Below are 22,978 nucleotides of genomic sequence, written 5' to 3' on the forward strand. Positions count from 1 at the left end.
GAGGGAGGCATGAGAGTCAGTGCGAAAGATACAGTCAAAGAGGGAGGCAGAGGGGACATTAAAAACATGGAGTCCACCTGCTTTTGCTAGCTTTGCACATGGAGGAAGGTGCCACAAGCCAAGGAATATGAGCAGCTCCTAGATGCTAGGAATAGCCCTCAAGTGACAGCCAGCAAGGAAATGGGGGCCTCAGTCCTACACCTGCAAAGAACTGAATTCTGCCAACAACCTGAATGAGCAAGGAAATGAGTTTTTCCTTAGAGTCCCCACAAACCTGCCGACACTTTGATTTTAGCACGATGAGACACATGTCAGATGTCTGATCCATAGAACTGTACAGTAATGAATGTGTGTTGTTTTAACCTATTAATTTTGTGGTAATTTGTTATGGCAGCCATAGAAAATGAATATAGTAGATAAAGACGTGGGGTGTGCAGAGAGCAGGAGATCTAGAGGAGAGGGAGAGACTGGCAGACCCCTGCTGCCTCCTGTGAGAGCAGCCTGCTGGGAACCACCACCATGGGCCACAGCTTCCCAGACACCTCCGGCCACCCCCACTTGCCCTGCTCAGCCTGTCCTCCAGGCCCATGGTTGCTCACCTATTGACTAAGCCTACTTGGGAGTCGCCAGGGTTCAGCCTCTAGGTCCTCAGGTCTGGCTAAGGAGCAAACCCAGGGGAGGTCCTTCCCATTCTTAACACCACCCCTCAGCCCCCTCTCCAATAGGGCTGGCAACAATGGTCCTAGTGGAATGGCCATACCCCAAGCCAGCAGAAGCCACTACTGGATCTGCTAGTCACGCCTCCCTTGAGGCTGAGCCTAGGCTCTGACTTCTCCCAGAACAGGTCTGCATGCATACATGTGCACACACACACACACACACACACGCACATGCATGCACCCACACACGCACCCCAGTTTTATCTGTCTGCTCTTTGTCACCTCCTCCCATCCACCCAAGTCCTGTGACAAAGAGAACCTGCCCACTGATGGCTACCTTGTATTAAATACTAACTTGCACTAAGTGCTCACAGGATCTCATTTAATCCTCCCTGTAATCTTATCAGGTGAAGACTATTGCCTCAAAGAGGTTAGGACAAATGCCTAATGTCACACAGATGGTGAGTGGTAAATCCAGAACTGGAAACCAAGATTATCTGAATCCAAAGCCCAGGCTCTAAACTTTGCTACTCAAAATGGGCTCCATAGACCAGCAGCACTGGCATCAGCTGGGACCACGTTAGAGCTGCTCACCCCAAACCCACTGAGTGAGAAACTGAATGTTGACAAGTCCCAGGTGACACTGGTTACAGTTTGAGAGGCACCAGTCTAAATCACTGTTTTCCATTGCCTGCTGGCCCCAGGATCTTATAATCAACCCCCTCCCCAACACTCAGGGCTCTTCCCTAGTGTTCTCACTCCCAGGTTAGGCAGGCCCTCTGCTCAGCCTTGGGGAAGGGGGATTTTCCAGGCTCCTGCAGCTAACCCAGGCAACAGCTGGACAACATCAATCCAATCAGTCTGGCCCTCTGTAGGGTGTCCTGCCTGCTGCCTCTCCTGGCCCCTCCCTCTGATCTTCCTTTGGGACACAAGTCTCTTGGCCTCTGCCTAGTGCTTGCCCAAAGGGGGTCTCTGACCATCATCAATCCCTGCAGTGTCTCCCCTCCGCAGATATCTTGCCCCACCCCCTACTCCCTCTGTGTCATGTCACTGCCTCTGTCTGGACACACAGGGCCTGTCCAAGTTACTATCAGGAGGGAGGCCAGTAGCTGCTTGGGAAACCTGGCCAAGGTCACAGGAAATGTCTGACACCACCAGGCAAGTGGGATTTGGCCTCCCAAAGCAAAACACAGCTGGGCTGACAACTGAGCTGACAGCAGGGTGCTTGGACTTTCCCAGATTTCATGGCATTGAGGCGCCAGGGCAGAGAGAGACTGGGCTGGCCTGGGGGCTGCAGTCATTAAGAATATCACAGTAGCCGCTAGCCAGAGAGCCTATGAAAGTCAAAGAGGATGCTCCACAGTGGGCCAGAGACCTCACTCAAGGCCTTGGCCCTTCACCACTTGTTATACCAGGAAACCTTCACTGGAGGATTGAAGGCTCACATCACTCATCCTCCTCCTCTCCCCAGCATCTAGCCTGACTCATTTGTTCATTAATTGAGCACCTACAGTGTGCCAGATGCAGTGTTAGGTACCAGGGACACATTCATGAACAAGCAGGACACACTCCCTGCTCTCATGGAGCTCCTGGTTCAGGGATCAAATGAACAGACCATCCCAAGGCAGAGCTGAAATCACTACATCAGGAAAGCATGGAATGGCTCCCATGGGGATCAGTAGGGAGCTCGTCTCCCCCAGCCTCTGAGCAGAACATGGGATGGCGCCCTTGGTACCAGGTACAAGGCTAGGGTTCAACACCAAGAGGGCCCTTTTGTGAGGCTAATTCTATATTTTGGACCACGTGTCAGTGAGCAAATACAAACAGCACTTCCTATTAGCAAGACATTGTGGGAGGATCTATTGCGAAACCTAAAGTGCAAGATGGAGTCGCTGCCTTGCTGGGTGCAGGCTACACAGCCCGAGAGCAGGTGCAGGGCACAGCCCCACATGGATGAGTGCCATTGAGTGAGTGCTGCAGGGGTCAGAGAGCTGTGTGGACGTGATCAGAGGAGGCTTTTTGGAAGAAGTGGGACTGGACTTTGAAGAACGGGGAGGAGTCGGGTAGTTGGAAGACAGGGCAGGCAATGTCCAACAGCTCTGACTCAGCAGTGCAATGGCCAAGCAACACAAACACGCGTGGATAAATGCATTATAAATGAATGAATCCCACAAGCCAAAAGAGACTTGCAGGGGGAAAGCCCAGCTGGAAGGACTGTGCCCATCCTGCTCCTGGCAGGCCCCCAGGTTGGCGCCTCTGGTATTCCTCAAGGTGCCTTCATACCAGGCCCACCTGCTTGAACCCCAGTCAGGACCAATCAGCATGAGTCCCAGGCCCTGCCCCCTGCTCACAGCCAAGCCCAGGCCCTCTGTGTTGTTCGCCTGGCCCCTTAGCTCTGCTCCTTGTTTCTTCCCCAGCATCCTCAGAGCTTGACTCCAAGATTTGGCTCTTCTGGTTTTGACCTTGGAGCTCTCTAGGCCTAGACATGAGTCCATCCTTTCTTTCTTCCTGCTCCTAGCTGCCCTCAGAAACTGTCTGCTTGGGTTCTCAGGGATCTGGAACCCCATCTGATCAAGACCCTGGTCTGCCTGGCGTCCCCTCTTTTCAGATTTGCTGGGTAACCTCAACTCTTCCTTTCTCTCCCCCCAATTCAGCTGGTCTCTCCTGACCTTTCCTGCTGGGTACCTGACCTCAAGGTCAGCCTCCTCTCCCTGGTTCTCCTGGCCTCTGAGAGGGCAAATCCCTTTTCCTCTTAGTTCAGCAAGACAAGGTTGCAACATTTCAGAAAGAACTTCCTAAGTAGAGAGCTAATGGAAAAACTAACCTGAAAAACTGAAAGGAAAACATAGCCCCCTAGAAATGGACCAGTTTATAAAGTTCAGATTTCCTGTCCAGAGTTAGAAAAAGTCTAGCCAGGTTGGCTGGCAAGCAGGCCAAGGAATCCTGCCCACAGACACTCTCCTTGTGCACTGTTTATTCTACCTCCTCCCTACAGGCTCCTTTTCTTCCCCCCTAAGGACAGAGGTCAAAGCTGGTTGGCGAGTGAACTGAAGGGGCTTTTTCTGGCAGAGGAATCCTTCCTGCATCACAGAGACCACAGGAGGAAGAGGAGGGGAAGGGAAAGGGTAGGGAGGAGAATTTATAACGAGCTTACATAAATGCCAGGCACTGTTCTAAGCACTTTCCTTATATTAACTAATTTAATCCTTACAACAATTTCACGACATAGGTATTATCATTGTCCCCACCTTACTGACGAGGAGTCAAGAGACAGAGAGGTAAGTAGCTCGTCCAGGTTCACCCACCTAGGAAGTGGCAAAGCCAGGATTCAAACCAAGAGCCCCTGCTTCCAGGGCTGTGCCCTCCTCAGCCTTCTCCCAGGTACTAGACAGTGAAGACTTCACGTCCCCCTCCGCTCTCCACCCCGGCCCTGCCAAGCCCGTGCTGAGCCCAACCCCTGCTCTCCTGCTCACACCTCTGGCGGGGGCAGGGAAAGGGGAGGACGGTGGGGAGGAGGGATGAAGGACGACTCTGTCCTTCTCCACCAAGGTCTTCACCAGATGTTCCCAAGGAAGAAGACCCTCCAGACAGAGATGGAGCCCAGGACCTGGAGGTCGTGCCGAGGAGGGGACTTACCCGGCTGGAGGCAGCTGTGGTGCTGGTGGCTGTGTTCTGGCCATGGGGCTTTCTCTGGCCGAGCTGCTTCTGCGTAGGTTGGGTGAACCCTCGGCCCAGCGTCGGGATGCCAGCCTGGAGTTTTGGGGGTCGAACTCGTCCTCAGGAATGACCTCCTCGCAGCGGGCTCCACGAAAGCCAGAGCGGCAGACACAAAGCTGGGGCCGGCTGCAGGATCCCCGGTTCTGGCACGGTGGCTGGCACACAGCTGAGGAGACAGGGAGAGAGAGGGGTGACATCAAGGGCCAGGAGCCCTGAGGCCATGGGGCTGTCTGACAGCCCCCTGCTGGAAAGGGGCCCTCCTGCCCGAAGGAGAGGACTGAATCTTGCTCACAACTCAAGCGGGAAGCCAAACTCCTGGGCTCAGAAGGCTCCCGGGGCCCATTTCTCCCTCCCCTTCACCCCCAGACCTCCAGGATGAGCTCACCTTTGGTCTTTGGACAACCAACCAAAGACTGAATGACTATAGTTGTGGAGAGGGCTCACATCACCACTGCCAGCAGAACACTCTGAAGGAGACATGCACTGCCTGACATTGTATTTTATACTTAAATGTTCCCTCCTACCAGACTGGAAGCCCTCCAAGGGCAGATGTTTTATTTCGTGCCTTCTGGTAGCTACAGAACTTATAATAGAAACTGGTACAGAGCAGATTCTCGAAAAATATTGAGTGAATGAATGAATGAGTATCTTTTTTGGGAAAGGACTTAATATTGATCTGAAAGTCAGGGAATTTGAGTTGTTGGGTTTTTTTCTGTCACTCAAGAGCTATGTGATCTGGACCTCACTGAACCTCAGTTTCCTCATGAATCACATGAAGGGTGGGCTGAGGTGGCTGGGGGTACTCTAAGGGCCTCTCAAAGGCATCTTCAGTTTGACAGAGTCTCTCCTCTTCTGAGAGTATCTGCTGTCAGTCTCCCACCCTCTTCATCAAGGTGGAACTCCTGACTGGGAGTGGGAATGATTCCATCTCCTGGGCCTGAGTCCAGCCTGAGGACAAGGTGGGGCTGAAATTGGGCCCCTTCCTCCAAGCCAGTACTGTGCAGCGGCCACCAACTCCCCAGGCCATGACTTCTCTCTTCACTGCCCTTCATCACCTTGCAAAGTCCAGAGCCACATCCAGTGATGGGCGGCCAAGAAAGAGTCACATGCAGAGGCACACACTGGGATGAGAGGCACTGCCCCACCCCTCCTAGAACCTCCCCTGGGGAACATGTATGAGGCTGGAGAGCATGGTCTGGCTCATACTGGACTCTTTAAACCCAATGTCTCATCCATCTGTCACTCATCCATTCAACAAATAGTTGCTGAGCCCTACTGAGTGCTAGGCACTGGGGACAAAGTCCTTGCCCACGTGGGGCTTGCAGTCAAGTGAGGGACACCAACAAGAAGCAAGAAAGCAATAGCAGGATGTAGTGTCAGGCAGTGTCTAGGGCTGTGAAGGCAATCAACCAGGGTAATGCAGGTTCTAGGCCCGGCCAGGAGCTTTAGATGGTGAGACTGGTGCAAAGGAGGGGCCTGCGAGGATCCCAGCAGTCTCCAGGCAGGAGACTGGGCAAGTGCAGAGCTCTGGAGGCTGGAAGGAATGTGGCAAGGGTGCAAGGGTTCAGGGGGCTGGGGGCTGGTGGTAGAGGGGACAGGCAAGATCAGCGAGGAAGATCAGCGAGGAAGCAGAAGCAGATCCACGGAACTTGTTGCCTCAGGTATTCTAAGTGCATTTGTGCAACTACCGGGCACCACTGCCCAGACAAGGTGCCTGGGGTTTTGTGATCTGAACTCTCCATAGAACAGTGCTAGAATACAAACCAGGGGCCAGTCTAGATAAATCTCTCCAAAATTCCACCTGGCCTATGCCACCTCCCTCTCAGAGACCGTCAGTGGCTCCCCACAGCCTTCAGGATTCAAGTCCATAGACTAGTGCTGAAGAACCTTCCCAGTCTGATCCCTCTATAACATTCCTCTAAGTCCACCTGCTCCTGCTGAACTGGCCTGCTGGCTGTGGCCCCAAGGTGGCCTCTGCTCTCTCTTCTCTCTGCCTTTGCATGGGCTGGGCCCCCTCCCTGGAACTCTTTTCCCCTTCCTCTCCACTTACCTATGTCCTACTGTTCCCTCAAGGCCCACCTCCCCCTCCCTGACCACCTACCTCTCAACAAGGAGAAGCTCCCTCCTCCGAACAAGGAAAGGCACTTACTGTGTGCACCACCCCCTGGGCATGCCTGCATCCATCATTCTTTTTTTATGTATGTGTCCCAACTTTCTGATTCATATGGTCAGCCCCTTGAAGTGTAACAATTTTTCCTGACAATTCTCTGTAACTTTTTCTCCTAGCATATGCCTAACAATAACACAATTATTATTATTTTTTTGTTATGGTGGCTATTATCCAATGAATGCTGACCATATGCCAGGTACTGTGCTTTGCATACACCATCTCATTTAATCCTTGCAACAATCCTGTGTAACAGGTGTGATTAGAATTCCTGTTTTACAGATAATAGCTCTGAAGCTCATACATGTTAAGAGACTTGCCTGGGCTGGCCTGTGGCTCACTCAGGAGAGTGTGGTGCTGATAATACCAAGGCCATGGGTTCGGATCCCATATAGGTATGGCCGGTTAGCTCACTGTGTAAGCATAGTGCTGACAACACCAAGTCAAGGGTTAAGATCCCCTTACCGGTCATCTTTTTTTTTTTTTTTTTAAAAAAAAGAGAGACTTGCCTGAGATCCCCCAGCTAGTTAATGGTGGAGCTAGGATTCAAATCCGGGTCTGTTTGACTGAAAAGCCCAGGCTCTTTCCACCCCATTGACTCCCTGTGGGGCTGGTATGTTCTTCCTCCCCAACATCTCTGAGCCTTTGCCTGCAGCTGATGATGAAACGAAAGGGATCTGTCGACTTCAAGTCAGCCACCAAATACATCCTTGGGAGCCCTGTTTTGGGAAGCTGCACATCCCAGTTTGGCCCTGGCAGTAGAGAATCCATGACCCTCATACCCCTTCAAAGCCCGCAAAGCAAATTTTAGATGATGAGGAAGGATATATACTAGTTCATGGGTTTGTTCAATGTTTGTAGACCACTCACTAGATGTGAGGCTTGTGACAGTGTTTCTAGCACACCATCTGACATGGAAAGCAGGACACAAAGGCCATGGGACAGTGCTGTGTTGGCCAGAGTCTCTAACCCAGGCTGAAGCAGGGACTAGGGAAAGTCAGGGAAGCCTTCCTGGAGGAGGTAGTGCTGACTACAGACACAAAGGATGAGTAGATTGGGCATCGTGCCTACCAAGGGCACCCAAGGGCCGCTTGCCTAATCAGCAGAGAGTAGGGAAATAACAAGTCTGACCGCAGGATTTCAACCATGAGCTGAATCCTGAGGCCAGAGCATTTTCCTCAGTGCCTCGGCACCCCTTCCTGGCAGGACCCCCGCCTCCAGGTAAGCAGACCATGTCAGGTAATTGTAACCCAGAGCACTTCCCCAAACACAAACTGCCATCTCGACAGGACTTTGGCCTATCTCCTGGCCACTACTCTATCTGCCCAAGCAGACTTAGCACCTGCCTGACCACCTGCCCCTGTCACCACCATTCCTGGAGACATGGTGAGCTGGGGCCAGCCCAGTAGCCAAACCAGGGCTAGTGAACACTGGGGGAGCAGATGTGCCCAGGACAGTTCTCAGTCCTGTTTTTTGTTTTTTTTTTAAGGGAGAGACTAGAAGGGAAGGCCTGGACAGTTCCCCATGAGGACCTACACCTCTCTGCCAGCAGAGACCCACAGCCTGGCATAGGGGAGAGGAAGGTCCTGCAGCTTCCACTTCTGAATGGGTGGTCCTTGCCCCAAAGATGGTCTTTGGAAAAGAGTCTAGCCTCCGTCCTTCCCTTCTGAGCCCTGAGGACAGCCCATCCTTGACTTTAACAATAAGATCTTTTACTTTCTACCAACCCAAGACCCCAAACCCCACAAGCCAAGCTGCTGTGCCTCACTTTGACTCACTTAATTCTGGTTCTACTAATACATTCCGCAAAAATTGAGTGAGCACCTTCCCTTGGTCAGACTGGGTGCGGCTGCCGGGGGTCCAAAGACCAGCAAGACTGGATCCTGTGCAGAGGAAGCTCTTCCCCGTGGAGGGCTCTCGCACCTGTGGGAGCTTCTTACCAAGCAGAGAATTAGGTCTTCAATGAGGACTAGGGTGGGAAAACTTTGGCTGGTACAATGAACAGCTCATGGGAAATGAGTGGTTAGGGGGGAAACTACAGTAATGGCATTTTATATATATGTATATAATATCATGGTAAATCAAAGTTCCAAAAGGCCCCCAAACCAGCCAGATATGTTGGTGAAAAAAACCCACTCTGGAAGATAACCCTTCCAGATCAACCACGTAGGAGACTGCACAGAGAGGCCCAACCTGCTAAGGCAGAGCCTCCAAGTTTTGGGCTTTTGGAGGTTTTGAACCGGCTCTCACTGGCTTCACTTGCCTTCTCTCTTATTTTGTCTTCACATGTCTCAGCAAGATGCGGGGAACTACCCGACCTCCTCACTAAAGTGTTGAAGCGTTTTGTTCTGAGCCAAGAGTGTGCATCAAGGGATTGGAGCATAAACTCCTCTCCTCTCTCTTCACTCCCCCCAAAGTCATCCCCAAATGGCCCACAATGGTGCCTCCGAGTGCCTGCCTATGAAAGGGAACATTCTGACAGTTTTTACTTATCTGCCATAAGATAAGGAAAACATAGTTTCTTGAGTTTTTGATAATGCTATTTTTTCCCACTTAAAGAGTGTCTTTTATTTTGAGATTGTCTTTTCTATTTTTTTAGTGTTAAAATGTTCTTTTTAATTAAAGGTGATGGCAAACGGTTGCTTTTTTCCCCCTAAGATTCTCACTTGGAAAAAGGAAAAGCTGGCCACTGTACATTGGTATTTAAGATATTTTTGGATATTTTACTGGTACATAAAATCCGGTGACCCTTTGGGAGGAGGGGCCATAATGGTCGTGTGTCCTTTTGTTTAAAGGAGACTGAAGCAAAACATTTCTATGTTAAATGAGCACAGATTTCAGAACTAAGTATCAAAAAGGAAATCAGCCATCTCAGAATCGCTGGTGGCAGGAGCTGTTGCATAAAGCAAGGAAGGAAATGCCAAGGGCCCCAGGAGAGGTGGTTCCATGCAGTGCTGTGGGAATTTTAAGAGAGAAAACTTCCAACCATGGTGGGCCAGGAAGTCTTCTTGTTTTCCCCTTGGAGCGTCATTCCTCCCATTTTTCCTCAAAAGTACAGATCGTGCTTTACACTTGAGAAATCAACTCAGTATGGATTATATGGCTTTATGAATCTCCCTTGATTGGTTACGGGTGAAGGGTTTTATCAAGCACGATGCCGTGATGTCTGTGTTTAGCTCACCGGCGGTTGATCTTCACTAGACAGAATACATCCAGCCCCTCCCTGTCCAAGGACACCACCCTGAGACATCTGGAAGGCTGCACTGTTACGCAGCCTCCCTGGGCCCACTTGCCGATGCCAGTCTTTAGCCATTCATAATTTGGGCTCTTCTGGAACCCTTCCTTTTCCACACTCCCCTGGCACTCTCTTCTTCACTGGACATTAGATATGTGGAAAGACTCAGCTTCAGGAGTTCAGCTCTGTAGAGTTAGCAGGATGCCAAAAGACAGGAAATAAAAGAAAACTGAAATTGCTTCGAAAGCAAGAAATAGAAGACATTGTTCTCACACCCTCCCACCTTCCTGGCTGTGCCCCTTCTACCTTCACTCTGCTCCAAAACAGTCAAGCAGAAGTTTGCTCAGATTTTCCACACAAAAACCCTACTTTTGGGAGGAGATCAAACTTGGAATGGGAAGGCCTGGAGGACATTCTAGAAACAGCTCCCACTGTGCAGGCTGCTCTTGCCATCTGCTCAGAGCCTCTGGCGATCAGCTACTTGGCAGCAGAAAGAACATGGGGTTGGGGGCTGGAGCATTTAGTTTGACCCCAGCTGAGCCACATCCCAGCTTCTGGCCTTGGGCACATCTCATCTCACTGAGATGCCTCAGCCAGGGTTTCAGGTGTCTCATCCATAAAATGGGGCTGATTATTCCTGCCTCAAAGAGTTGTAGTGTCAACAGAGATCCTGGACATGGCGGTGCTTCAGACTCTAAACGTGGCTGTCCAATACCATCTCATACTGTAGCCATGAGCTGCATATGGTTATTTAAATCATAATTGATTAAAATGAAATAAAAATTAAAATTCAGTTCCTCAGTCTCACCATATTTCAAGGGCTCAGTAGCCATGTGTGGCTCATAACTACCATAGTGGACAGCAAGACATAGAACATCTCCATCATCACAGAAAGTTCTAGTGGACAGCGCTGCAAACCTTAAAAAAAAAAAAAAAAAAAAAAAAAAAAAATATCATGCCCCTCCAGAGGCAGGATGGCTTCTGAACTTCTCAGCCATGACCCCTTTCCCAGGGAAAGGCAATGTTAACTCAGGTCCCGGTCAGAGACAGATAACCAAAGACTATGCTGCAGAAGTGCTTTCCAGGCATCAAATACAGCCTGTCTCCCGCCCATCCCCCACCCGCCTCACCTCTCAGGCAGGGCGTTGGTCATCAGCTCTCTCTTCTGGGCCCTGAGACACCCTCTCCCTCCATCTATGACCTAGTAGATGAGGCCCTGACTTCAGGGTGGGCCTCTCAAGCTTCTCCCTTCCTCCATGGCTTCCAGCACTACCCCCTCCTGCCTGGGAGATAAACCTCAGCTCCAGATCAGACTCTGGCCAGCCCCCCACCTAAAGCTCAGCTGCTCCCCAAGTTAAACTTTCATTTTTCCTAAAATCTGTGTCAGTGGGACACTAAGAACCTATCCACTGAGCTACCCAATCCCTTCCTCAGGCCGGGGCCCTATTGTCTTCCACAGCCAGAGGACTTTGCCTATGGGACAGTTTCCAACCCATCCACAATATTTACCTCAGCCTCTCCCAGGCCACCACACCTGAGACTCCCACCTGGAGACCTCATTTGCCCCTGGAATTTGCTTACTGGGGGGTCCACTTGTGGCCCCGAGTTGTTTCTCCATAGCCTTGACCTTTGGTTTCCACAGCAAGGAGATTCTGGTGTCAGAGATCCTGAGACCAAGGAACACCTGTCTGGCTCACACACACCCTCAGAATCCACAAGGACTTATCCTCTCCACATGCAAGCACTGCACAGGGGCTGTGTCCCCCAGACCCCGATCTCAGGCCCCCAGCCCCCCAGGCTGTGGAAGAAGTCAGGACTTCAGAGCTTCGACCGCTCCCACCTCAGCTGTGCCAGGGCCACAACCCTGGATGGCTGGAAACAGCACTGGGGCTCAGGGGCCAGCCAAGCGCCCAGCTCCAAAATAGCAGTTGTGTTCACATAAAAGCTTCTAATGAGAGAAAGATGCCGTTCTTGGCCCCTTGCGCACTCTCTGCAGACGCTGTCTGGCAGGCCAAGTGGGCCTCTACTGTTTGGCGGCCGGAGGGGAGGAAGGGGAGGTGTGAGTCAGACCTTGGCCCCCAGCCCCTCAGCATGGACCGCCCTATTAATTGTATTAACAAATGCTGCAATGCTGGGCCAGTTGGGGGCTGGGGGGCCAGGGGCTGGGGCAGAGAGCAGCCCCAATAATTCCCACAGGGTCCAGCAGGCTTGAGGAGGGAGACCTCTGGGCATGGCTTGTGGCCCAGGGCCGAGGCCTGGGTTTGTCTCCAGCTGCTGCCCCAAAGCCAAAGAAGGAGAGTCACCTGTCCATCCCCACAGCCCTGAGGCCTTATCTGGGGAAGAGGCAGGGCTCTGGAGGCCTCAGTCCCAGAATGGCCTCTGGATGTGAGAGAGGATGGGACAGGGCCCTGGGTCAGCCACCATCGGGGATGAGCCTGGGGATGAGTCTTTTCCAGGGAAGCAGCTCCAAGGGCATGCAAGACAGTTCTATGGCTGGCATGGAGCCATCCACCCCTTCTGCAACAGCACCAGCTCCACACCCAGGCCCTGGAAAGGTCCAGAGGGATGAGCACACCCTTCTGAACACTTACAACTCAGCCAAGGCCGGGGCAGAGGCTTGAAGGAGAGAGTGGCCCTGCAGCCAGAGACCTGTGTTTGAATTCTAAGTCTGCAACCTTGGGCAAGTTTCTTTACCTCATGAGATTATCTAGAAAATGATCATATTTCAATGTTTACCACTTGCCTCGGATGGTCAACAAGACGGACACCACCCTTTCCTTCTTAGACCTTCCAATTTACCCAGAGGGACCATCACTAAACAAGTAAACAAAGAAGTAGAACAGAAATCAGGATGTGAGATATGGAGGAAACCCTCAAGGGGCTGAGATTCAGAATAACAAGGCTGGTGGGGGCAGCTCTAGACAGAGTAGGTAGGGATGGCCCCTCTGCGGAGACTAAAAAGATGATGAGGGGCCAGCACATAAAGAGATGAGGAGAAGCCACGCAGAGATAGTGCGTGTGCAGCAGCCTCAGGCAGCAGGGTCCAGGCACTCAGGCTGGATCCATCAAGCAGAGGAGAGGGCTGGGAAGAGACAGGTGTCAATGCCCCACAGCAGGAGGGGCCAGGGGCAGCAGGGAGAGCAGTCAGCGGGTGACTACCGTCACCTAGCCAAGCTGTGATGGTGCCCTGGACTAGAGAGGCAGCAGGTTCACAAGGGACTTAGGAAGTAAAACAAGCAGGGCTTGCTGATGATTGGCAATAAAGCCTGAGCAAGAGGAATGTGTCCCAAATGGCCCCCAGGTGTCTGGCTCGAGCAACAAGGTACATGGGGATGCCATTTCACAGAGTAGATAAGATCTGGGTGGGGGAATTGGCTCAGGGGAGGGAAATCACGAGTTCATCTTGGACAAGTCGGGGTTGGGATGTCTGGGAGGCATCAAGAGCAGATGTTGAGTAGACAGCAGACACAGGAGTCTGGAGGTTGGAGGAGAGGTCTGGCTGAAGATATATATAAATCTGGGCGTCATCAGCCCGGAGACGATGTTTACATCCACAAGAATGCATTAGATCATTCCGGGAGCAACACAGAGAAAGGAAGAGGATGCAGGACTAAGTCCGGCGAAACCCAGTGTTTAGTAGTGGGTAGAAGAGAAGCAGCAGCCAGGGAAATGGAAGGGAACAGGACAGAGGATAGCATGATGACCACTCAGAAGGCTAAAGGAAGATTAAAGTGTTTAGGGCATCCCTGGCAGAGTAAAGCACTGGGCGTTATCATTATTGCATGTTAATTGTCTGGCACAGTGCCTACCAGTGCGCCATAAAGGGTGGCACTTATGCTTATCTTGGCTCCCATCCTTTGGGGTGGGGGATTTGGAAGATCTAGGAAAAGTCTGGGGAAGCCCAACATTAAGATGTTGGGTAGAGAAGGAGAAGCCAGCAAAGGAGACAGAGAAGAGGCAGCTGGGGATGGAGGAAGAAAACTACCAGCTCACCCATAGGATCATTCGCCCACTCAGTCCTTTAACAAACATGTACCAAGCATGTACAGAAGACACATAGGTAGGCAGAGAGGGCTGGCACTTCGCTGGTGTCAACAGGACACAGCACCTGGCTTCAGGAAGCTCCTAGTCAAGGACATCTCCTGAACACTCCATTGGGCAAAGAGCCTTGGGGGGACACACACCTTCTCACCAGGAAGACCTAGGGTGCCCCCCATATGGTGGGGGCAGAGATGGACAGTGTCTCTTGCTGGGACTGCACCCTTCATATTAGCTGGGTCTCCACTGAGGTAACATAATCATTCCTCTTAGCCACCTCCTATCTTCCTCTCCACCCCTTCCTGCCAGCTCCTGAGTCCCATAGGATGGTTCATTCAGAGATGAGCCTCCCATAGGTTCAAGCCTCTGGCTCCTGGCAGTTGCTAACCAGCCAGTGAGGAACATGAAAATCTCACCCTTGCCCTGACACTTTTTCCTAAGGTTTGTTAAGCATCTACCATAACAAGGTCCTGGGCTAACTGCTGTAAGTGTATCACCTCACGTAATCAATCACCTCATTCCTACAACTACTATAGGTACTATTCTTATCCCCATCTGACACACGGGGAAACTGAGGCTTAGAGCATTCAATAACTTTCCCAAGATTACCATGCTAGTAAGTGATGAAGCAAGGGTTTGAACCCAGGGAGTCTGGCTCCAAAGCTGGGGCTCTTACCCACCTTGCCATGGTCTTCCCCTTCGCAATGGGGTCATTACAGGGAAGGCATGAGTGGGGCCAGGCAAGGGCTTTTAGGGAAGCCAAGGAGGAGCCCAGATCAGAAGAGATGGGGTCCCTGTAGGACTGAGATGAGGACCAGAGGGAGTGCTGTTCCAGTGCCCACCATGCACGCAGAGGCTCTGGACCAAGAAGAGAGGAGCAAATGCCCAGGCCCCTCCAGTGTCTCCATCCCCAGGATCCCCTGAGCTCCATGGGGGAGTTTCTGGAAGGGCTGATAGAACTTGGGTAGCAGAAAGCGACCTATCAGCACAGACCTGGGAGAGGCCCTGTGTTATTCAGTTCATGCTTATCGAGCTTTCACCTGTAGCCAGAGTGCTGCATGCTGGGGATGAGACACAGTCCCTGCCCTCCAAAGCAAGGCCAAACATATATAGAAAACAGGCCTTGAACTAAACATTTGTTCCTTACAACTCTGGGAGGCAGGGACTGCTTAATAGCAATCTTGGGAATAGTAATCTTGGGAAAGTTGGTGAATGCTCTAAGCCTCAGTCACAGTTTACAGAAGAGGGCACTGAGACAGAGAGCTTAAACAATTTACCCATGTCACGCAGCCACTGAGTGGTGAAGCTGGCACAGAAACCCAGGCAGTCCAGCACAGTCTCCTGGATCTAGCATTAAAATACCAACTAAACCTACCATGTGCCAGGCTTTCTACACACATTTGCTCATTTAGCAGAGAACAGAGAGTTAAAGCCTGGTACTCTGGAGCCAAGCTACCCGGATTCACGTCCAGGCTCTACTGATTCCCAGCTACATGACTTGAACAAATAGTTAACCTCATCTGTAAATGGGGATAAAAATCAAATACAGCTTATAGGGTTGTAGTGAAGATTAAAATTTAATAATATAAAGTGCTTAGAATGGTACCTGACGCATAGTAAGAGCTATAGAGTATTATCATTAATCCTCAAAAATGACTCTACATGGATTATTATACCCATTTTATGGATGAGGCTCCATGGCTAGAAGAGAACCGGTCAATTGCCTGGGGACACAGAGCTGGGATTCAAACACACATCTCCTTGAATTTGTTGCCAGAATCCAAAGCATAAGCTCTTAACCTTGAACCTTACTGCTTAAAGGGGGCGGTAGGGATAGTAATTCACCGAGTCCTCAACAGCTGCAGGGACTCGCTTCTGCCCTCCCCAGAGCAGTCCTAGCCTCTGTGCCTTTGAGCCGAGATAAAATGAGAAGCCTAGGGAGTATTTTCAAATTCCCTTTCCCAGCTGGGGTGGGGATGGGGGTGAGCCAGTCTGGGAAGACTGGACAGTCTTCCAAATGCAGCAACTATAAACAGGACACTGTCACCCCACACCCTGTAGTTCTTCCCCTCAGCTGAGCAGGACTGAGCAGGCCCCAGTCAGCAGCTTCCACAAATATATAAACACATAAGTTGAGAGGGACAGCTGGCAAAGCCACAGAGGGAAAGGCAAATATCAAGACCAGGGAAGGAGACAATGGCTGCACTCCCACCCCACCAAGGTGGAGGGAGGAGCTGGGGTTCCAATAGACACCTGCAGATGCAGCTCCCCCTGCCACCCTCAGGTCCAGTGACTAGGTGGGGGGGGGGACATGCCAGGGAGATGGACCTGTGTGTTACAGAAACCTAGGATTGACTCTGACAGAGGGGGTGAGAGAGAACCTGGCTGGGCAATGAGCAAGAGCCAGCACTCCCTGCGCATGGGTGGTGGGTTGGGATCTGGGAGAGGCCAGGGGAGAGACTGAGTCTCCACATGTTTCTGGGACTAGACTTCATTCCTGGCAGTGGGGGAATGTCATACGCCACCCCCTCTTGTCAGCCCCCATCTCTCGCTGGCCCAGGGATGCACCCCCACATGTGTGAAACTGCGAGGACAGAATCATGACATTCCCAGTACTGGCAGTTTCCCCTCCAGCCAAGAGGGCTGCTGTGGGGAGGGGAGAGGGAGACTCAGAGCCACCGGGGCAAGCAGGGAGCCAGCTGACAGTATGTGGAGCCAGGAGCCCCACATTCTACAGAGCTTTGGACCAGCCATCCAGAGCCAACGCCCACCACCCACGTGGTTCTCATTAGGTTCATTACAGCAAAATAGCAACAAGCAAACAGCAGAGGGACCAGCTAATTAACACACAGACCTTCAGTGGGCAAGCCGACTTTGAGTGGGAAAGGCTGATGCCCACTAGCAAATCCCTCCCAGAGAGCTGCCAGCCTGTATGCCCAGGTCAGAGTGGGTGACTGGGGAGCCACAGGGTGGGAGGGCCAGGGAGAGAAATACCAGGGGAATGGGTATTGGCAGCATTCTGGAGCAGCACCCGCTGGGGCATGAGGGTGCACACACACAATGACAATCTGCAGACTCACCCAACCTTAAGTTTCCAGTGTTGAAACACCAGTTTGGCAGAGAATAATGCTGGAAAATCACAAGCAAATTAGGAAACAGAGAACCTCCAGGGCTGGAGGGCCCAAGTGAGGGCTGTGCCCAGATCCCTCAGGCAATGGGGAAGAAGCCCACCACCCAGTGAAGCCATCCCGTTCCAGCTTCAACTCACACTCTCCACCAGTCAACACTGCCTCCCAGCAAAGGCTAAGCATTCTAGAACATCCCAATCCTCCTCCCCACATCCAGCTCTGAATCCCTGCCCAGGCGTCCAGAATCCCCAAAGGCCCTGGTACTCAAAGTATGATCCCTGGACCAGCAGCATCAGCATCCCCTGGGAGCTTGTTAGAAACACTGAATCTCCAGCCCCACCCCAAATCTGCTGAATCAGAATCTGCTCTTTAATAGGATCCCCAGAAGATTCATGGGAACATTCAAATTTGACTAGGGCCCCTAAGGTAGATCTTCCTAGAGAGACCCCAAGCTCTGCTCAGTGATTTTTAGCCACAGCTAGAATCACTTAGGGTGCTTTAAAAATAATACTAGTGCCAGGCCCCAGCCCCAGAACTTCTGCTTAACATAAAACCACCTGGCCACCCACATCACTGGCTTTTCTGCCCAGGGGAGCCACTCAGAGCTGATTCTGAGCCTCAGTTAGTTCCTCTCCTTTAATGGGCTGTGTAAGCTTGAGCAGGTCACCACCTCTCTGAGGCTCATTTTTTTCATCTTTAAAATTATGAAGGACAGGGCCGGCCCGTGGCTCACTCGGGAGAGTGCGGTGCTGATAACACCAAGGCCCCGGGTTCGGATCCCATATACGGATGGCCGGTTCGCTCACTGGCTGAGCATGGTGCTGACAACACCAAGTCAAGGGTTAAGATCCCCTTACCGGTCATCTTTTAAAAAAAAAAAAAAAAAAAAAAATTATGAAGGACAAATGTGTTCTTCCCCCAATTCTGCCCCCAGCCACAGAGGGCCTGTCCTCTGAGAGCCCGCCCTAATCCAGGTTCCTGAAAGGAAAGGGTGTTTAGGCAGACGATCTGTTTTGTTGTTTGTTTTTGACTTTGGGGTTTTGGATTCTGTATCTGGAGATCCTCAGAGAGACCCAAGATTCTGCCTGAGCTGCACCTTCAGACTGGCAGAAATCACATCCCCACCTTGGGGATGTCGGGAAAACCAGAGCTTAGGTCATCCCCCATGCTGGGAGCGCCATATGTTTTGTCGTACACCTGGACGACAAGCTGTGAAAACCTTGCACCAAGAAGGGCCTGGAATTCATCCTTGAGGAAAGAAGGGAAGCTGGCAAGACTGAGGCTTTGCAGCCAGGCTTGGGCCTGGCAGAGGCAGTGGCAGCTATAGGAGGGACAGTTGGGTGGAGCTCCTGGGGAGCTGACATGTACCCAAGAGGGGCCCTGGAGTGCAAAGGAGAATCATCCAAGGGGGTCCTTCAAACCCCCTTATCTGACATCACCTGTGGGGTTTCCATACCCCGGAATGGCCAGACTTGGTTAGTATTGGGAAGGAATAAAGCCCCAGAGATAAGAATGGAGGCAGACCGCCTGCATCCAGTCTGAGCTCCAGCACTTGCAGCAGTGCATCCTTGGCCATGTCTCCTTACAAACCACAGCCTCAGTTTCCTCTGTAAGAGGGGATGATAAGTAAGTACCCACTCCATAGGATTACTGAAAGGTTTAACTAAAGTAATGTATGTGAAGAGCTTAGCACAGTGTTGAGCAATAGTAAATACTCAGTTGTTAGCTAGCAGTAGTAGTAGTAGCAGCAGCAGTGTATACTGTTATTCTCAGTTCACAGATGTAGAAAGTGAGGCCCAGAAAGACAAGGTAAGATACTTGGTGGCAGGATATAGGTATTAAGAAAGACTCCGGAGGCAGATTATATGGGCTCAAATCCTAGTTCTGTCACTCCTTGGCCATGTGACTTTGGGCAAATTACCTGTCTGCGCCTCAGTTTCCTCATCTGTCAAATGGATAGTGGCACTACCTGCTCCATAGGATATTTAAAGTGCACCTTGCACAAAGCAAGTGCTATGTAGGTACTGGCTGTTGTTGTTAGTGCCTCTGACGCCAGCAGTGAAAGGCTTGGGCATGGAGACCATGGCTCTTTCTACCTCTCTCCTTGGTTTTCACATAGCTAAGATGACCATTCTCACTTTTCTGTCATTTGAGGCAGCCTGCCAGGCTTCAGAACAGTCCAAGGGAAGTCTGCGCCAGACACAAGATCAGAGCCTCATCTGACCATCCCAACAGAGTGCCTGACAGAGGCTGGGACCGTTGGGCCAGGGGCCAGAGCAGAGATGGATTCCCATAGAACACAACATGAATGGTGCCCCTGAAAATGTGTGAGAACGGGGAGGCTGTGGGGGCAGGCATGTTCTGCAGACCATGAGGATGTGTGGGTACTAAGAGGACCACGGGCAGGGCAAGTGGGCACCAGCATGGTGGACAGCGGGAGGGAATGCAGGAAGCGTTTAAACATTGATCAGGGATTTGATTTGAGAAGCTGTTTCCAGTTGGAGGCATTTGTAAGCCTCCTCCCTCCACTGCACGTTGCCTCCACTCCACAGAGGGGCTGCATCCTCAGGAGGCAGATTGGGGAAGACACTTCTGCTCCAGGTCCCAGAGTCCCTGAGCCCGGCCCACCCTGAGGGAGAGAGAGGGACACTCACGTTTGATACAGTGGTTGGTGCTGTTTGCTGTCGTCCATCCTGGGCAGCACTGTCCCCCGCAGACATTCCTCCTGGGGGGTCACCAAAACAGGGTCAGCACAAGGATGCTCAGAGCCAGGGCTACTCATAGAGCCTCTCTGATGGTCCTGTCTCCTACAGGCAGGGCCTGGGGAGACACTAGAGTTTGGGAAAACTGTCCCCATTCTACAAAGAGGCCTCATGGCCCAGGGCAGGCACTTTGGGGTCATCCAAATCTAAGATCCAGTCCTGACTCTTCCATTCTCTGTGTGCCTTCTGGAAGCCTCACTCTCTCCTTCATTATAATTAATTAATATTATCTTCATTATTATATATAGATAACAATATGTGCCAAAATAGGTGGATGTGATTAAAAGAGACAGGAATGTTTAGCACCTGACACAAAGAAGGAAGTCCACTGGGGCCACATTGACAGTGATCATAAAGATGATAAGCAAGTTCAGAGAGGTTCAGTAACTCGCCAAAGCCACACAACAGGTGCGTGCCAGAGCCCTGGGTTGGCGCAACTCTAAGCCATACTCCAACTCCACATTGCTTCTCACGAAAAAGTAAACACCATGTGCCTTGCCATACAAATGCTGATAATCCAAGGGAAGCTGGAAGACACACATAAAACTGTCTTAAGGACATACACATGTGTCACCTGCCAACAAATGCACCCTAGGAGGAATGTTAGCCCTCGGAAGGCTGGTGCCCGGTAAGACTGAGCACTGAGTGGGAGACTGAATAAACACAAAGTCTAAAATTTTGGTTTAAGAAGGGCTTATGAGGTGGCAAGCAGAAAGGGAGGTGGGGCTGGGGATGTAAGTTAAGCTGCTTCTGCATGATGGGCACACTTTTTACTTGGGCACACCAGCAGAACTTACTTTGTGGGGAATAGAGTCCTTCCCCAGCTACTCCTTGTCCATGCAGGCTCTGAGGGCACCTGCATGAGACACTGAGCTTTGGTACTGGGGCACTCACCCAACTTCTCAAACTTTGCCTTCAGGGCTCTGACATGTACCTGTTTTGTGTCTGGTGAGCACCAGCAGCTTTCACCCATCCCTGACTCTCCATCTAAAGACCCAAATGCCTAGACCAGGGTGACTCCCTAGAAATGCTCCTCCTGGAGAAGAGCTCTGGGGACTGACTGCTTGGCCCTGGCTGGGCCTGGCTCTGGCTTCTTGGACCCCAACATTATTATCAGAAGTTGTCCACTGCGCACTCACTAAAACTGGAGGGTGAGTGGGGGGGGGGGAGGTGCGGATGCTGGGGAGGAGAAAGAGAGAGCAGGGTGGCCATTTCTGGGATCTCTGTGGCCAGAATGGAAAGCATCTGGTCCTGCTTAGGAGCTTGTCTGACATTTGAGTGGACCCCAAAGCTTGTGTGGTTTTGGAGCCTTACAAAGAATTCAAAATAAATTCCTGCAGTTTGAAGAAGCAGAGGTCCATTCCTGGCCCTCCGGCCCAAAGTTGTATGGAGTTCCCTCCCAGGGAGATCCCAGAATGTTCCCAGTCAAGAGCTGTGCCACTTGGGCCACCTCGAAGCCTCTCTGGGCCTGCTTCCATGAAGGCCTCTTCCCCATCAGGGCCCAAGTCACAAGGTTCTTGGAAAGGGGCCACTCCTCAGACTCAGGGTTTTGAGTGTGTGCCCTGGTAGAGGGGGAAAACTACCAACCTGTTTGTAAATCACTACCCCATGTGGTGGTGACAAGGCCGCTTAGGGGGTCTGAGAGGTCTTTGAGAGGAAACAGACTGCATTACCCGGGAATTTTCTAAGAACTAGGTCTTGTGGGGACCCAGATAGCATGGACTGAGGGAACTGTCTGGCTCAGAAGTCATGGCAAGGAGGCCCCCTGAGCCAGCTGTCACCCTAAATACCCTCAGGATGGCTTTGCAGCTGACTGTAGGAGGACAGCAGGTGGATCTGCCTTGCCTGCTCATAGCAAATCCCTAAGGATGTCAGGGCCACAGTGAGGACTGGCCAGAATCAAAGGCTGCCAGGCAGAGGGGCCAGGCTGGGGCTGGGTTGGCACTCAAGAGAGAATCAGGTACCAAATAAGAGCCTCTGAGGGTCCCTTCTAGGCCAATATTAAAGTCTCGGGTACAGGTCCAGGGAGGTGACCAGCGGGCAAATGACCATTCAGTGGGCTCTGGCTAGCAGAGAGAACAAATGAGCCCAAACAGCTGGGCCATACAACTCAATGGCTCTGACTCCCTGGAAGGTACCACTCAGAGATCACATGAGCCCAATTTTCCAGATGACACTACTCAGAAACATTAGCCCAAATCCAGCACCACTGTTGGGAACACATCTTGCTAACAGCCTGGGACAGCTGCTGTTCCACCTGGGACAAATCTGATCATACTGGCGCTTTATTAAAAACCTCCCACAGCTCTCCACTGGCCTCTACAAAGCCAACCTGGCCCCCACCAGCCTGTGTAGTCAAATCGCACCCACCACTCCTCCCTCATCTGCACGACCATTTACAACCAAGGCTGTGCTCCTCCAAGGATACAAAGTGTGTCATTCACCGATTGCATAGATGTCACACTTTGATGCTTTACTGAAGCTGCTCTCTGCCTGGAAAGCCTTCCCTCTCTTGTTTTCCCATTGAAATACTTCACATACTACAAGACTTCCAGAGCAAATGTTACCTCCTTTGTGTAGAGCCTCCCCTGACATCTGTGCAGCCTTCCCTATTCTCCATCTGCTTCCATCATTTAGTAATGATTGTCTCAGGTTGTCGGTTGTATGTATCTCTGTCTTGGCTATCTTGAGGGTTCTTTCTTTTTTCTCTTTGTGTCTCTAGAGTCTAAAACAGTGCCTGAGACATGGTATACCTTTAATACTTCTTTGTTTCACTTAATCCAGTGTTTCCCAAAAAGTGGGGTGTGCAACACTCAGGATAGAAGGGGGAATTGAATTTTAGGCCTATACAATGTCAACATTCAACAATGCTAAGTCACACAGTGAAGAAGTGATTCCCTTTTCTGTGATCTTTCTAACCTGATTAGTTCAGTGAAAATGTCTCCCATCTGAGCCTGGGTCCTCACGGTAGGTCCTCCCCTCAACATTTACTAAGTCCCCTTTCCAAAAGGGAGAACATGGCACAGGATTGAGCTTCCTAAGATAATGAATGATGTCTGGCTACAACTTAAGAACATTTTGTTTTCATTTCAACTTTCCTACAATTACCTTCTCTTAATAAGTGGTACTACTTTGACTTAAGATAATAATACAAAGTTTCCTTTTCATTATGAATTTATTTATGTAGAAAAATGAGTCAAGCACTGTAATAGCAAAAATATGTAATTCATCTAAATGTCCAAAAACAGGAGGATGGATAAATAAACTGTCAT

At 51.1% G+C, this 22,978-nt stretch overlaps 1 protein-coding gene across 1 annotated transcript in view; it reads right to left on the reverse strand.

Annotated features, from left to right (window-relative positions):
* Nucleotides 1–22,978, reverse strand: part of LTBP2 (latent transforming growth factor beta binding protein 2) — a 98,303-nt gene that overhangs the window by 71,599 nt on the left and 3,726 nt on the right. Inside the window, exons 2-3 of the mRNA XM_063092317.1 lie at nt 19,599–19,669; nt 4,296–4,542 (exon numbers count right to left, since the gene is read on the reverse strand). Coding sequence (XP_062948387.1) covers nt 4,296–4,542; nt 19,599–19,669 — 318 coding nt within the window. The remainder of the gene's footprint in view (nt 1–4,295; nt 4,543–19,598; nt 19,670–22,978) is intronic.

This window comes from Cynocephalus volans, chromosome 3, assembly GCF_027409185.1.
Source record: "Cynocephalus volans isolate mCynVol1 chromosome 3, mCynVol1.pri, whole genome shotgun sequence".
In the NCBI taxonomy this organism is placed as follows: Eukaryota; Metazoa; Chordata; class Mammalia; order Dermoptera; family Cynocephalidae; genus Cynocephalus; species Cynocephalus volans.